This window comes from Cataglyphis hispanica, chromosome 13 (assembly GCF_021464435.1).
Source record: "Cataglyphis hispanica isolate Lineage 1 chromosome 13, ULB_Chis1_1.0, whole genome shotgun sequence".
Lineage (NCBI taxonomy): Eukaryota > Metazoa > Arthropoda > Insecta > Hymenoptera > Formicidae > Cataglyphis > Cataglyphis hispanica.
The window spans coordinates 863,309-879,312 of record NC_065966.1 but is presented as its reverse complement, the minus strand read 5'-3'; the positions used below and the strand labels follow the sequence as shown (position 1 = coordinate 879,312).

Sequence of the window (16,004 nt, the reverse complement as noted above, 5' to 3'; positions counted from 1 at the left end):
TTGGGAATAGTTAAACTCACAGAAAATCTTTTAACCGAACCAGCGCGCGAATATATCATTAATTTTAATGGATATATCATATACCGGTGACACACAAGCGTTATACTTTCCTGTTTAATAACCGAAGGAATACCCCGCGCAAGTTAAAGGAAGCACAAGTAATCTTAGATTCATCAAGCCGCGTGAAAAAGTAATGAACGACAAATCACTGGAGGATTAATAATTTCACGAGAAGACGTTTCACGCCAGACCTCGTTAATTTTAATAGATTGCGTAGAGTGGCGAAACCATTCATTGTTCATAACTTTCTTGTGAGGCCGACAACGCGGAGAAGACAAAGCATTAGAATGTCTAGACAAAAGTTGAAAGACAATGCCGCGGAGCTTGCTTTCCACATGAGTAGATTATTTCGAGAGCGGTATAACTGCAATGTGAAAATATTGTTAGCTTAAGCACATTCTAAAAATAATTATTCTCTTATTTAAATTTTTTGCGCTTCAAAATGTCAAAGTACAACATTGATATTTATCTCTTTCTAATGAAACTTATATAAGCGATGTTTGATAAAAAAAAAATATTTTTATCTTCACGGGTATAATTATTTTTAAAATAGCTGTGATATATATATATATATATATATATATATATATATATATATATAAAATTTCAATCGGAAAAATATATATTTAATCGAGAAGAATTGATAAATAAATCGATAGAAAATTGCGAAAAAGATTGGACTTTTCTCTTCCATTTTTTTTTCTTTTATTCCAACACACTAAATGAATCTAAATGGTTTTCCATCTTTTGATTGGCAAGGAGTTCATCAGCACTTGGCAATATCGCGATTGGTAAAGTGTAAATGTTTGCGAATCTCTCAACCCTACGTTGGAAATTAACAGTCAAGCGAGCAGTTAGAAATTCCATTTTGTGATCAACCGTGGACACAATCAAAACTACGTGTTTCGAGTGAACAAATGTTGGCGATATTTCAGTACTGGTTTAATAAATGCATATTGGCGATATTTGTTACGACTATCGTTATAACAACTATTCGATATATAAATCCATTTGCGCTCCATCAAGGGTTGAACGATTTGTAACTGCTCCACTATGTTTTAAATGACAACTTTAAAATTTTTTAATTACAAATTTAAATGGGAACACGAAAGATTACAATAAAAATATAATATAATATATAATATTGATTAAAATAATATATAAGTTTTAATAAAAATATCACAATAATAATAATAATTTTCGATTTGTGTGAAGTAGATTGAGAGATTATAATATTATTTTTTTAGCAACGTAAAAATTCCGTCATTAGTTTTTCGTCCGCATTATTACCTTCTCTAAATGCTATCACGTTACAATGATTTATATAGACTAGGGGTTTTATAGAGTTCTCGCGATGGAGAACGCCCCTTCGAAAAGATTTTTCACGATTACAGAAAACCGCCAGGCTATCATTATCCGGCGTAGGGAATACACTCCGGCGGTTTGTAAGCTCCAAATTGAAACGTCGAGGGTCCTCGGCTCGTTACGCCGCCCTGTCCCGTTCCAAATCCTTAAATCCTGGCATTTAGTGCGAAATTAAGTGCCACCTGGTACCGGGTATAAGCGTGGCGTCACGAAGGTCTTCCCTGGTGGAAGGCAAATGTTTGATCGGACGTTATGATCGTGCCCGTGGGAGGAATTAGAGTTAATAGTGGGTTATATCGTTCGGGTTTTTCACCGGAGAACAAAAGCGCCTCAACTTCCTTGACCAATGCATTCAATCGATGGTCGAACCAGTATTTTTCCCGTAGACCTTAATTAGAGTCCTTTAATTAAAGACGCCGCTCCTCCCGAAAATAATTTAGAATGAGAACCCATCGCGCGAGTATTAAACCGATATGTATCAATTAACAATTAATGGCTCTCCGCAGGATATTAAATATCTAATATTGCACAATGAAAAAAAATATCTATTTGATTTGATTAAATTGACAGTTGTTTTGAATTAAACAAATATTGAGTGACATCGAAATTTTTTTTTTTTCGGTTTTTACGATTAATTATTTAAAATACAATTAGCTAAAAATTACAATTAAAATTTATGCTGACAACTATTAGGCAATATTAATGTTTAATTTATTAGAATTTTACCGGATCTACTCTCTCCAGTTTTTCCTCATCTAATTTATCGGAAGATTAAAATGATCTTGCCACGCCGTTCGAGAAGCAGAGAAACCAATTTGCCGAATTGTAAGGAAAGACTTGTCGCACGAGTTACTCTTGAAAATTAATTATCGGCCTACGTGCATTAATTTAGACCATCAGGCGTGTCATTTAATTAATCCGCCTATGTTTCTGATCGACGACGTCTTCGCGCCCCCAGCACCGCCATCCTCATCTACCCCTGTCCACCCTCTCGTCGTCAGCATTTTCCACGCTGTACCGTTGACGATGTCTCGTACCGAGTTATTTATTTAATTGGACATTAAAGCGCGAGAAAGCAATTATGAGGAACGATGAGGTGTCTCTATGTTTCCTTCGGGGAACAGTATGTTTTAATTAAAAGGAAGAGAGAGAGGGGAGGAAAGACGAGACATTCTCGCACGCCTGTCGTTACATCTTCTCGATCGTTGGTAGAAAAACCCGGTCGTTCGATATTCGATGATTTATTATTGTCATATTTCTAATGTATATTACATGAAATGCATGAAAATAATCTCAATTTTGCTTTCCTCTTTTTTTTAGGTAAACGGACAGGACGTTTCAAACTCTAGTCACGAGGATGCTGTGCGTTGCTTTCAATCGGCTCAGGAGCCAATTATCGTCGAAGTTCTTCGACGACAACCAGGCGGGCATCAACAGGTTCCTCAAACGCCCTCGAAGGAGCAGGAAAGGATCGCATGTCAGGATAAGAACGAGGGAACGACGAACGGGAGGGGCCCGATAGACGAGCGTATGTGTAACGACGATGTCAAGAAGGACACGGCATGTCCTTTGGTGTCGACTGCGGTCCAAACGGACTGGGCCGGTCTTATAGAAGAGGAGGAGTTGTTGCCGGTTCCTCTCGTGGTCGAGGAACAAGCGAATGACAGCTTCGAGGACTTTCTCGCTCATGATATCGACTTTGAGGTATTCCATGATTATAATTATATTGAATTTTATTTCTAATTATAACAATATAAAAATATTGAAGACAGTTTAATTTGAAGCTTCATCACATTGAAGGGGGAGTGACAGATGGGATTTTTTTTTTTTAATGTTATTTTCTTGAGAATATTTGATATAATAAAAAATAAAGAGAATTAGAAGAAAGGATTGTACCTCAGTAAAATTTGAAAGAAAATAATATATGATGAAAATTAGAATGTGTACCTATAGATTATGTGTAATAACGTATCTTGTTTTGCTAATGTGTTTGTTAAATGATAATATCAGTTAATGAGGAAGGCTTTATGCAAATATAGAGTGTATTTAGTTTTGCCCACCAACATTGTCTACGGCGAACATTAATATCGTTACGAAATGCTGTTGAAGGAGGTGACGTTGCGGAAAAGCGGAAGTGCCGAGAAGCTCGGGCTGACCGTGTGTTATAGCTCCGGTTCCGGCAGCGAGGACGCCGACACAGAGGTTTATATCTCGGAAATAGTTCCTGAAAGTCTCGCAGCCCGGGACGGTCGGTTGCGAGAAGGAGATCAAATCTTGCGGGTAAATTCAGAGAGAAATTCCATTCTCTAGAAACGTTATCACATTAAGTACACAATTCACCAAAAATTCGAGCGAAATTGAGAAAATATAGATTACATAACGTACGATGTGCGTCAGAGTTTGCACTGTTAATAATGGATAAGAGAGATAAATTTTTTACTTATCAAATTTGATAATTTTTCTATTTTACATTATCTGAATATAAAAATAATTCCGTGATATTTCGTCAAATTAATCATAAAATTTCAATTCTAAAAAGCGGGTAAAACGATGATAGAGATTGCAAATACAGGAAGAAGATTCAATTTTATCGTTAAAATTGACGAAAATTAAATATTCCCCATTAGTTTGGATGTGATATTTTATCTCGAACTGAGTCAGCGGAAAGTGTGTGATATAATGAAGGGAGAAATTCAGTGAGGGAAGTTACGGATAATATAGAATGTAATATATCGTATAAATTTAATAGGCTAAGAGAGGTAAGCGCGGAAGTACTTGTGCAAAATCCTCCGAGGAACAATAATACAAACATACCGCATATGAAGCACCTATCTGCTAATAATAGTGTATTTACACCGAGTTCGTATGCGTACCCTCTCTTCGAAGATCACGTCGTTGGCCGAAATTGCAAAATTTTGCATCACGGATTCTCAGCGGATCCATGACGTTCGCGAATTTCCTGTTGACGCCTCATTATCTCCGCCGAGGATTCTCCTAAGCTGCATAAGCCTCTAAATCTCATTAAACTGATTATAATTACGAACCGTGCTTGCTTTCTCTCGCGCACTCGAGTCGAAGGGAAATGTACGGAGTACAGTAGATGAATATATATGATGGATTTGTCGTCGTTTGTCTCTCTAGATTCCTTTGTCAACGAGCTCTCGCGAAGCATGTTCCTGTCTCTGGTTTAGTGTGACATTATTCGACATCTTATCGAATATTATTCTTACTTAATTACGTGATTTCTCTCAAGGAAATGCCGGAGAAAAAGAAGAAAATCGAGTGTGTCTTTGATTAATTAAAAAGACGGGATTATATTAAATCGCGTTTTTTTTTCATCACGTAAATCGTATTAAATTAAAATTTTAAACTAAAGAATTTATACTTGATTGAAATAATTATTTTTTTTTTATTTTTACTGAGCTATTATTGCAAGTGCAAATTCTGGAATGAGAAATTTGCGTTGAGAGTCGACTCACGAGTCGGGAGGGTTTCGGAGGGATTCTCTAAGCCGGATTTACATTCAGAATATGGCGTTTCATTATGCATGTACATTTCGCGCGAGAACAGTGACTCATTTCGGAAATCAAGAAGCGGCCTGTCATTCATTGAAAGGAATCTCTTCGCTCTCGTTCTAGGTCAACGGCAGGGATGTCGCGAACAAGGAGCAGACCGAGAACTTGTTCGCGGAGACAAAAACTGCGGTAACAATTCTCGTCAGCCGATGTGTATATCAAGTTCGTTTTAATCTTATATTCTTTTTATTTTATTGCAGTTATTTATCATATGTATAGAAATTAAACGAAACTATATAACGAAAAAATAAATTTTGAAAAATATATAATAAAAAAATATAATACAGAAATATTTGATGGAGATTAGAACAATTTTCACGTACATATACGTGTATATATTATAAAATATATCTTTATAAAATAAAAAATAATACGTGATAGCTCTTAAAACAATGATAAATTGATTGCATAACTTAAAAATATATGAAAGGTATGTTTTTTATGCTTTACAAACTACAACTTATCTATTTTATTTTAGGACGATGAATACGATGACAGGCGCATCTATCATCAAGTAAGTCGAATCATTTAAAATGGCAAAAAATTATTTAATATTGGCGCGTATCTCACTATCTATCATGAATCATTCCGCTTCAGGGATCGCCGCCGCTTTCACCTGAAAACCTGCCAGCGTATCAGAACAGCATGATCGAGCAGCTGATCCGTCAACAACAGCAGCAAACGGAGGAACGTACCAAAGAAATTGAGATAAACAATTGCACCTTGAAAGCGCCTCCACCCATACCTTCTCACACTCAGCAACAACAGTCCATCAACATCTTCTCCACAAACTCCTCGTCCACATGTTCGTCACAAAACTCGCAAAAGTCAAGCGGTAAGAATGCAACTTCGCCGGCACATCATACGGAGGAGCGTAGCAAGCAGTGGATGCAAGACTCGTTGAAGGACTGCTCAAAGAGGCTCGAGAGTGTTTCGCTACGTAGTCAACAATCTGGACCGCCGCCACCGCCAACGGCACCGCCGACAGTGAAGCTCGTCGAGGCTTATTCAAGTCACGTATGGAGCGACACGGAACACATCTATGAGACGATACCAGAGTCGGACAGCGAGCCAATTTATTCGTCGCCGTATGAACATCACCAGCATTGGACGCAACAATTAAATCATGTGACTACGCAAGTGCAGCACAGTAGTGGCGCAACACAGAATCATCTGTCTGCCAGCGGACAACAAAATCAAAAGTGGTCCTCCTCAAAAAGCAACAGTTCCGGCGAGGAGAAGGACAGCTCGAGCGCGTATAACACTGGCGAGTCCTGTCATAGCAATCCTCTGACCTTGGAGCTGCAACAGGGCGAGAGAGATCATCACAAGAGCACGTTGGTATTGTGTCCTCCACCGAAGACACCGCAGCAGCAACAGAAACTGGGTTGCAATTGTCCTATGCCGGTGACACCGACCGCGACGTCCGCGACGATCAGGCAATCATCGAAAAATCAGAGTGTGAAAAAGAGCTCGTCATCGTCCTCGCATCATCACAGGGATCGTAACGAGCTGTCGATGAACGCCAATACACTGCCAGCCGATACCATGTATACGAACGTGGCAAATCTGCAACAGACGATGATGTTGCAGCAACAGCTGTTCAAGCAGGCGCTCAATCGGAAGAATTTTCCGTCTAAGGAAACATCAGCGGGCGGCGCGAGAAAGTCCAAGTCGCACGGTAACTTCCAGGCGCCGAATCTAACACAATATCAATTTATCGGCAGTCAACAGGTGTGCACGTCCACTACATGGACACCGCCAGAGGACAAGGGCGAGGTGCAGATGGAGTGGAAGGTAAAGAGAAGAGCGGATGGGACAAGGTACATCGCCAGGAGGCCCGTGAGAAATCGGATACTGCGAAATCGGGCGATGAAGATATGCGAGGAGAGAGCCGGTCATACTACGGAGGACGATGCCATGTCGGAAATGAAGGTGAGCATCGCCGCGATTACGATATTGATCAAATAATATACACATATACAATTTGCTATTTGGGTTTTGAAATTTTTACATTAAAATCGATTCACTGCAATTTTTATTTGCATATTATTTTTAATAGGTTGGACGCTATTGGAGCAAAGAGGAACGCAAACGACAATTGGAACGCGCGCGCGAACGCAAGCAGCGACAGCAGGAATTGATGCTCCAACAACAACAGCAGCAGATGCAACAAACCAACGATCTGCTGATATGCGAACATACAGAAGACAAAGGGTCGAAGAAGCCGTTAAGCATTGTAGAGCTTAGTCACAAGAAAATGGCACGTAAAAAGACTACCCTCGACGATTTCACCACCGTGCAAGAAATGTTGGTTCATGGAAACAGGGTGGGAGCAGGGGGACCTGGCACGGGGGGGAAATTAATGGGTCTACTGTCGGTTACCACGGTATAAGCAAATTCGTTGCGTTCTGTCTTTAGTTCGTTCCAAGTCAATCGTTTGTCGCGCAGAATTATACGGAATAGCGCGTAAAGATATATTTTTACGAATGACTTTTATATAGTACGAGAAAGGTATTAAAGTATTTTACCGCATGTAACATTCATCCCGAATTATCTACGTGATACTACTTATGCGTCTGTTTTATACAATTCGTATGAACAATTGCTTGTGCATTACGCGGACAATTTTGAAAATATAGCATTTGTTTGAATAATCTATATGAGATTATTTATGCTCGATACATATGTATATGTATATACATACAAGCGCATAACCTTCGTTGAACAATCACACTGCAGTTCTTGTAATATATGTATACAGCAAGTATGTGCATGTGATGGATTTTATTCTTAACGCAAACAAAAAATAATTTAACGTTAAGTGTATAAAAATGAAATTATTTATTTATAATTTTCTGCTAGATGTGCAGTATATAAAATGTTTAATAATTTTTGTGATTTTATAATAAAAGTAAAATGCGAAAAGAGAAAGGAACACGTTAAAAAACACTGTAATAAAGCGAAGAAACTTAAATTATCGCTAAATTGTATGTAGGCATGTGTGTTTATACAGCATGTTTGCTCTAATTAATCTTGTAAATACTTATGACGCCATATATGTAGATTATTTTATACACGTGACAAAAATATTCAATGCGCAGAGACATCGGTAATAATAGATTTGTAGATATGTATGATAAGCGATATATTAACGCAATATGCATTAATATCATCTTTTTGCTTTATGCGTTATATGATAGAAATTACGGCAGGGCAATGTATATCCGGAAGACCATCGCCTTAATGTCGATTCCATCGTTGTTGATTTATTTTCATGGACATCGAATGGTGCATTTAAAGAGAATTTGACGGCGACTTTTTCGTCTGTTTACAAATTATAGCATATACACGCTGTTTTGCGTAATTTTTACATGATTTTTGTAAAGCATCTATATAATGAACGAAATATATGAAACACGTGAAAGATAAAGATCGAAATCTGGGATATAAGTCTCTACCTAGAATATAAGTGTAAAGCTGTGTTTTATTCTCCTGTATTTAACTCGTATATGCATCGAACTGCGCGATTATTATTTTTGTATTTCCCCCCTCCTCCCCTTTCTTCTGCAAAAAACAATCAATACTAGGATCCTATACTGCCAATAATGTCTATACTGCCCTTGTAAGTTTATATATGTACTTCAAGTATATGTGTACATGCATATATGGAGAAGAGAATAATCTAACGAGTGTGTGAATCAAATGCGATGCTTCGATAAAAAAACGTTTATCATGTACTTTCTGACGAGAATTCACTGCATAATATTTGTGATGCGCGCAGAAATGATATTAAATACGATGATATAATATTGTAGAAAATATGTTGTATGATTTAGATTACATATAACGATTGCGCGTATGTATGCTGTCTTTTGTATGTAGATGCGATTTAATGAATTTAAGAATATGTGTAATGTAAATAAAACCCAAATATAAAATATAGCATTAATATATGCAATGGTGGCGACAAATTGCAATGATTTGTAATTGTACATGTTGCACATACAATCCTTTTTACGTTTTATATCTTATCTAAATAATGTACAAAAAAAGTTAACAAACTTCATAATAACGAAAATTGTGAACGTCATCGAGGAGTATCGAAAAGATCGTTTATTATGAAATTCAAAAATTGTTCCGACCATTTTCCTATTACATAATTGCATTGATATTTATAATATTCAAGACTTTTAGTTCTGGCACATTCAGGTGTTGGATATACATGCGGAAACAATGATGAGTGGAGAAATTCAATAGGAAATCGCGCAGATATTGACCGAGATTCAAATGGTAAATAGAATCCCGCAATAACTCTGGATCTTCTTCATCGTCATTATCTTCATCCGCACCTCCAAATTCTATAAAGGAATTACATTCATTGATGTTCTTTATAATTAATTATATAAATTATAGATTATTTGTATTCATGCAGCTTACGTAAAATATTTTCAGTCTCATTTCCAGGATCTACCAATTCATCATCGTCTTCGTCCTCATCTTCGTCGTCAGAGTTCTAGGCATCGAAATTATGTCTTCATTTTGATAAAGTAAAATTGAAAATAAAAAATAAAATAAAGAAGAGTATGGGTACACAGAAAGAAAACAGGTGTTACTTACTTCTGTATCTTTAGAGGCATTAAGGATTTCAATATCATTTGCCAATTCGTTGATTATTACTTTAAAAATTTTTACAAGTATTGGCATCGAAGTCCATTCGTAAGGCTGTGATTCAGCTTTGCTTCTGGTCCTCACACCGTCTTCGATTTCTATATATATAACGAACTAACTTATTACCTAGCGCAAAAGACGTAATACGTATAACTTTCCCATACAACAAGATATGTAGCAACTTTGCTATGTAGCAACAATAGTATGCAGCAAATCATCAAAATATAAAATATGAGTAAATATATACTTTCCTTTTTTTCAATAAAATCAATTTATCGCATTTCAGAATAATTAAAAATAAATTCAGTTATTTTATTTTGTGTGCGGCGAGTAAGAAAATTTATTTCGTCGCAGTCATGACCAATTAGTTATCCATAATTAAAATAGATAACAAACCTGAAATAACTATATCCCCCTTAACCGTGATCTCGTCCAACCTGCTATCTCCGTGAGTGACTCCGTATTCCAGGATCTTGCACAGTGCAACCGTCGCGACTTTGCGATCGTACCTACCGAGAAACAGACGCTGCCTACTAACCCATTCGGACAACACGAATGCAAGTGCGCTTTGCCCGGTTGGACCTGGCACAGTCGACAAGAAGTTCAACACAGCGTCGAACTGCGTATTTATGAGATGCGCGTAAATCATCAACAGGCTTTGCGTAACGACCAACGATTCGGCGCTTTGCATCTTGCTCAGCACCGCTTTCAATAATAAATCAAGATTTTCGCCCAGATTGTTCCCAACGTTTCTAATCAGCGTCGTGACCAAACGTCCGACAAAAGTGGCAGTAAATTCACTCGACTGAAATACCGCCATGTATACACATATAAAATTTGCTAGCAAAAATATACTCAATTTCCGATAAAATAAGTGCGATTTCCAACACTATATTACCTGTGGATTTAAAAGTTGAGCGATTATTTCCAGTATATACTGCAATCCAGTTTGTCCTTCGCTGTCTCGATGCACGATGACTTGCTCCGCCGCCACGGATAAATAGCTGCGAATAAGTTCTCCGCCGTTTTGCAGTGTCGCGTGGTCCTCCGAGTTGAGAACGCAATGACAAGCAGCCGGGAAAGCGGTCTCGATCAAAGCGTTACTCAGAGGCGTCGGTGAATATTGTACAAGAACTTTTAACACATCCAACGCAACGGATCGAGATCCCTCTGACAAGAAGAACAAAGAATTAGCGATAATAGCCTGATCAAATCGATCCGGCTTCATAAAAGGACGTATCAATAAAAACGTACCATCCTTTGATTTATTTATAGGAGTTATCGCCATCATACTCGTAAGCGTAGGTATTAAACGAGTTTGCAGCGGTTCGATACAGCTTGGATTCTGTGTCAAGTCCTTGAATATGTTTTGGCATATATCTAGGATAGTCGGGTCACTATGAAACTTTACAAACACTGCAATTGTCAAAGGACAAATCTTGTTTTCCACTGATGCTGTAAATTCTTTATGTTGCTATAAACACATATAAGATTCAAATTAATAACAAGAAAAAAGAAATTGTGATAGAGGAAAATGTCTTATAGCATTACCCAGACTAATATTTGAAATGTCTCCATGACCAAGATCAGAATATCTGTGTTTGGTTGACTAACTAGACTGAATAATCCTTGAAATATATTGGGCATATGACAGCGTATTATGTTGACGATGGAGTCTTTCTCAGTTGACGCTTCACTAAACCAATAGATAGCTTTAACAGCACTGATGCGAATACAAGGTGGTTGATTTTCCTGTAAGCCATTGACTGTCGCTTCCAGAAATCGGGAACTCACTTCTGGTGGCATTATCTTCGCGTATCGTCCGCCGAGACATAAACAGCGGCCGAGAAGTAATGGTGGCGATTCTAAAAAAGATAAGAATATACATAACTGTTACAATGTTTCTGCATATCTATTACGAAAGGATATAAATAGGATATAAGTTATCCATTGTTTAATTAATCACCTGAGTCATTTAACATTCCCAAAACAACTGTGTCTAGAAATCTAATAATATCAAACTGCAGCATTCCAGCCTGCTGTTTTTCAACAACAGTATCTTTAGATAAACTTAATGCCAGAAGAGAGGATTCTCGTAATTTCCACCAACTTTCGTTGCTATTCCTACCATCGCTATTATCAGCTTGTAGTGCCTTTGTTGCTTCAATATGTCGTGTAATTACATCGCAAAGCGCATGTACTGCTTTCTCTTCAAAGTTATTGATAAGAGTCTGTAGTAAGAACGATAAAGTATTAATTTTGCTTCCTCATAGAGGAAGCTTTGTTTTTATATTTGTGAAAACGTGTGACGCATTTTTTAATTTATTTCATCCATCATGCTTCTACTCACTGTTAAAAATTCTTGTGCGGAAATACGGACATTATAATCAAACATACATTCGTCTTCCTCTACAAATTGATTTGGATTACTTGTCCATTGTTGAATCTGGTCAAATGTTATTTGCATAAATATTATTAGATAATATATTATTTCTGGTAACATATTGTCTAGCATATTTATAAACCTCTTGCGCTCCACGATAGTCTGGACAAATTCAAATATGGCAATAATCAAACTACTGAAATTGATTACTTCACCTAGAAAATAAATGTATTTATAAAAAAAAAAAAACATTGACAATATATAATCATATTTGTCAAAATAACATACCATCAGAATCAACTTCTTTATCATTGATATCTTCATCAGCATTGACCGTCGTTTCTTGATAAGTCTTTGCACTTTGACATAAAGTTTCCCATACGGGTGGCAGCATTTGAGGTAAAAGATGTGATACATATTTGGGCAACTTTGTAACAAGACAATTTATGGCTTTAATAATATCTGTTTTGAATCCACTGTCATTAGTTGGGCTGTTAGGCACTCTGAGGCACTCAACGAACTTCTCACAAAACATAGGAATGATTGGCTGCAGATATTGCTCTGTAAATCCTTTTTCATACATTCCCATATTAGCAGCTAGAGTCGTAATTGTTATGAAAATCTCAACTGCACGACCACGTGTTCTAATCGAATACTGCTGAAAGAAACAAAAATGACAATGCAAAGAAAAAAATTGTGTAAAAAAACAAAAACATTTCAATTTTCCATCAAATTTACATTTTCACTTTGAAATATCCTATACATCTCTTGAAGAATAATAGGTCCCACATTGGGCAGCTGAGTGTCTGTGACATCTCGACTAAATTCTGTCAAGACTCTCATTGCTCCATGAACAGCGTATTCACTCTCGTCTCTTAAACAGCTGACAAGGACATCAAATAAAGCAGGCCAATTTTCAGGCCAATCCCAATGTGCTATACCAGATATTGCATAAGCCACTGCAGTTCGTACCTAAAGTTAAAAATCTTGTTTATATCTTGTATTCATATATAATATTATATCAATATACAATGGTGTAATATTAAATTAAATTCTTAGTTAAATAAATCATTTGAATAAAAAATTACCTTACTAATAGATTCTCGAAGCCCTAAGGGTAGTAACTCTTTAATCCTCTTTTTAGCAATATTGTTAAGCTCTGGTGGACGGAACTTATCAGCCAATGAACACCAATGTGTTTCAACATATTGCTTTAATAAAACAGAAGCTAACTGTCTAATAGGTAAATGCCCATTGGGATCAACGACAAATTCAGTCAAATGTATTCCATATTCCTCAGTTACTTCTAAAGCTTGAATTTTCTGTTCCGCTGCTTTACGGGTTTCATAATGTGGTGACAAAATTTCTGTTAATGTCTCGTACAAAGCTTCCTTCAAAGAGCCTTGTATGTCGCTGGCAATCATTGTGCAAAATAAAAATTAGCTTACTAGCCAGCATCTGTAAAGTATTTTCAAAATTAATTATTCATTCCTGTGTAATCTAATTATTTATCAACTATATTTTACCTAAATTTACAATGTTCTATTTTAATCGTCGTATCTGTTTTTACATACTATTTATGATACCTCTGACATCTTGTAATATATCTGTGCAGAATATTATACCACATCTAAATAAAGCAATGATATGAAAAGAATAAATAAAAATATAAAATTAATATTTATTTCGCGTGACACGCATTATAATATCATATTCGTCACATTCGAGAACATGCAGATAAGAAGAGCTATTTCGATTCGCTTTGAACTTTGTCGTCGATTTAATATGCAGATAGGATTCTGTACAATACAGCCCGTTACTCTTATTCGGATCAATATAATACAAATATATAATGTCAATTTTTACAAATACGAGATGAAAAAAAATATTATGACATATATAGAAACATGTGAATGTATGTACAAACGATATATAACCATCGCACTTACAAACCGGTCGTGCGCGGATGAATGTTCAAAATTTTCTACATTTTCTAAAAGCCGGTTCGCGACAAATTAGTTATAACCATTAGTCATACATTTCATGAGAGATGCGTTATCTCCTACGACATTATGGAAACGAACTAGAAAACTATAGAGTCCTTAGAAAATAGGGACTCTAGAGATTTTAGGAACTTGATGAATAAGCATTCTCATCTATTAATTAATTAATTTTTCTATCAATTTTCAACAGTAATTTTGACACTTTTACAGATAAATATATGAAATTCAAATGCTATTCAAGAAACTCATGTTACAGTCACATGATCAGTTACTTATTAGTTGTATTTTCTACCAGCAGATGGATATAAGGTTTCCTCAGGTTTCCCATTCCTTCTTGTGTTTCTTTTAGTTCATGATACACGTTTGGTACGTTTCGCAGTGACAAAATCTCCTAATTAACAATAAAAATTCACTCACGTAATTAATTTTTTTCGCAAATAAAAGTGATACTTTGTAAAGCATTATGTCAGATTACTATATAATTACTTGATTACTTAAATTGTTACTTAATTTTCAATGATTCCGGCGGATTACCGTGACATGTTTCATATGGCATTTAGCGTTCGTAGTGTGACGATAGAAATGTAAATAGTTTAATAAATCACATAAACTCAATATTATTATATGTACATCTGAAGAAATGTCAAGTTTTAACGCAAATTTTGTCATATTTTCCTATAATTTCTGACAAAATGTTTTCTTGCTGTCCACTGTGGTTGTACATAACCACAAAGTATTCTGTTAATTCATAAACACGTTTTAATAAACATGTGAATCGTAGAATTCCATTTTTTTTTATTCGAGGAATATTTGTGTGATTCTTATTGTATTATTGTCTTTTATTTATTTATTTATTTTTTTTTTAGAAAATGACAAGCAAAGTGAAAACGCCTAAGACGAAGGAAAGCGCTGCGGAAGATGCGCCGGTGGCTCTGAGGAAGAGGCCCTTCAAGAGACACGGACGTCTGTACGCGAAGGCTATTTTCACCGGTTATAAACGTGGATTGCGCAATCAACATGAACATACCGCACTGCTCAAAATTGAAGGAGCTGGTACTAAAGCAGACTCTGATTTCTACGTAGGAAAACGATGTGTCTATGTATATAAGGTAGATATAAACTGTATCCCAGCATAAATTTATCTACATTTAAGAAAAATTGAATTGAACGCAAGAATATATGAAAAATTCTTACAGAAAACTTCTTGCAGTCAAAATCTTTATTTACTTATTTTTTTTTTTTTCTTATTTATTTTAATATCTTTTTTTTTCTTTTAATTTTGTGAAATTTAATATAACACATTAATTTATCACTAGTTCAAATTATGGAATTTCTATTCAATTAAATTATTATAGTAAATAGCATATGTATAAATATTGCTGTAGGCTAAAAACAAGACTCCAGTACCTGGAAAGACCACAAAAAAAACAAAGGTTAGAGCTATCTGGGGCAAAGTCACTCGTCCCCATGGAGCAAGTGGATCGGTACGTGCAAAATTTAAGAGAAATCTACCAGCCAAGGCTATGGGTCATCGTATCAGAATTGTAAGTTAAAATTTATATTTTATAATTCTATATATACACATAAATACATATACATATATATAATTTTACACAATTTCTATGTATATCTTATTTTAATAAATTGTTACAATCAACTGTATTGCATGTAATATTATATCTGTTCTTTATAGTTGAACTGGCTGTTAATTCAGAATTTATTTTTTTCTCTCCATATTTGAAGGAAAAAGATAAACTTTGAACTAGTGCAGCTAAAAAAAAAAACTCATTACTCAATATCAGATAAAAATAATTTTTATTACTAAAAATAATTCAAATTGTTTTTTTGTTGCAGATGCTGTATCCCAGTCGGATATAAATTCATATTCTTGTATAATATAAGGAAATAAATACCATTTTGGTACTAAAATAAATTTGTGTTTATCTC

General features: G+C 35.7%; 3 protein-coding genes across 12 annotated transcripts in view; 2 read left to right on the top strand and 1 right to left on the bottom strand.

Annotated features, from left to right (window-relative positions):
• Positions 1-8,961, top strand: part of LOC126854140 (PDZ domain-containing protein 4) — a 162,793-nt gene extending 153,832 nt beyond the window's left edge. For all 3 annotated transcript variants that reach the window (XM_050600553.1, XM_050600552.1, XM_050600554.1), the window contains exons 2-7: positions 2,746-3,129; positions 3,535-3,705; positions 5,064-5,162; positions 5,479-5,514; positions 5,598-6,935; positions 7,063-8,961. In XM_050600553.1, coding sequence (XP_050456510.1) covers positions 2,746-3,129; positions 3,535-3,705; positions 5,064-5,162; positions 5,479-5,514; positions 5,598-6,935; positions 7,063-7,395 — 2,361 coding nt within the window. In that variant the 3' untranslated portion in view covers positions 7,396-8,961. The remainder of the gene's footprint in view (positions 1-2,745; positions 3,130-3,534; positions 3,706-5,063; positions 5,163-5,478; positions 5,515-5,597; positions 6,936-7,062) is intronic.
• The window catches only part of LOC126854186 (60S ribosomal protein L35a), a 118,496-nt gene extending 102,506 nt beyond the window's left edge, over positions 1-15,990 (top strand). The window contains exons 1-4 of one of the 3 annotated variants that reach the window (XM_050600637.1): positions 14,364-14,423; positions 14,924-15,166; positions 15,443-15,601; positions 15,912-15,990. In XM_050600637.1, the coding sequence (XP_050456594.1) occupies positions 14,927-15,166; positions 15,443-15,601; positions 15,912-15,935 (423 nt within the window). In that variant the 5' untranslated portion in view covers positions 14,364-14,423; positions 14,924-14,926 and the 3' untranslated portion in view covers positions 15,936-15,990. Of the gene's footprint in view, positions 1-14,363; positions 14,475-14,923; positions 15,167-15,442; positions 15,602-15,911 lie in introns of those variants that run through there. The other 2 variants (XM_050600635.1, XM_050600636.1) reach the window with 2 other exon arrangements.
• On the bottom strand, positions 9,009-14,079 carry LOC126854133 (importin-9). 6 transcript variants are annotated; one of them, XM_050600535.1, is made up of 14 exons: positions 14,004-14,078; positions 13,581-13,661; positions 13,143-13,512; positions 12,793-13,026; positions 12,343-12,712; positions 12,022-12,269; positions 11,638-11,902; positions 11,223-11,536; positions 10,926-11,145; positions 10,570-10,841; positions 10,068-10,476; positions 9,621-9,769; positions 9,441-9,516; positions 9,009-9,361 (listed from the first exon to the last, which is right to left on the bottom strand). In XM_050600535.1, exons 3-14 carry the CDS (start codon positions 13,476-13,478, stop codon positions 9,156-9,158), a joined length of 3,099 nt encoding a protein of 1,032 aa, XP_050456492.1. In that variant the 5' UTR covers positions 13,479-13,512; positions 13,581-13,661; positions 14,004-14,078; the 3' UTR covers positions 9,009-9,155. The 6 variants fall into 6 exon arrangements, 5 of the variants coding, with proteins under 5 accessions (XP_050456492.1, XP_050456496.1, XP_050456493.1 ...); XM_050600539.1 differs by having other exon boundaries at positions 12,343-12,709; positions 14,004-14,067; XM_050600536.1 differs by having other exon boundaries at positions 13,581-13,684; positions 14,004-14,066.
• Positions 15,991-16,004: the final 14 nt, after the last annotated feature.

What these genes read in the sequence shown, in the direction of transcription:
- LOC126854133 (XM_050600538.1), bottom strand. Translation starts at nt 13,478, where the DNA reads ATGATTGCCAGCGACATACAAGGCTCTTTGAAGGAAGCTTTGTACGAG. An exon ending in CATTTCAAATATTAGTCTGG is followed by an intron (nt 11,146 to 11,222) that starts GTAATGCTATAA and finishes ATGTGTTTATAG; the next exon opens with CAACATAAAGAATTTACAGC. An exon ending in ATGCCTCTAAAGATACAGAA is followed by an intron (nt 9,517 to 9,620) that starts GTAAGTAACACC and finishes TTCGATGCCTAG; the next exon opens with AACTCTGACGACGAAGATGA.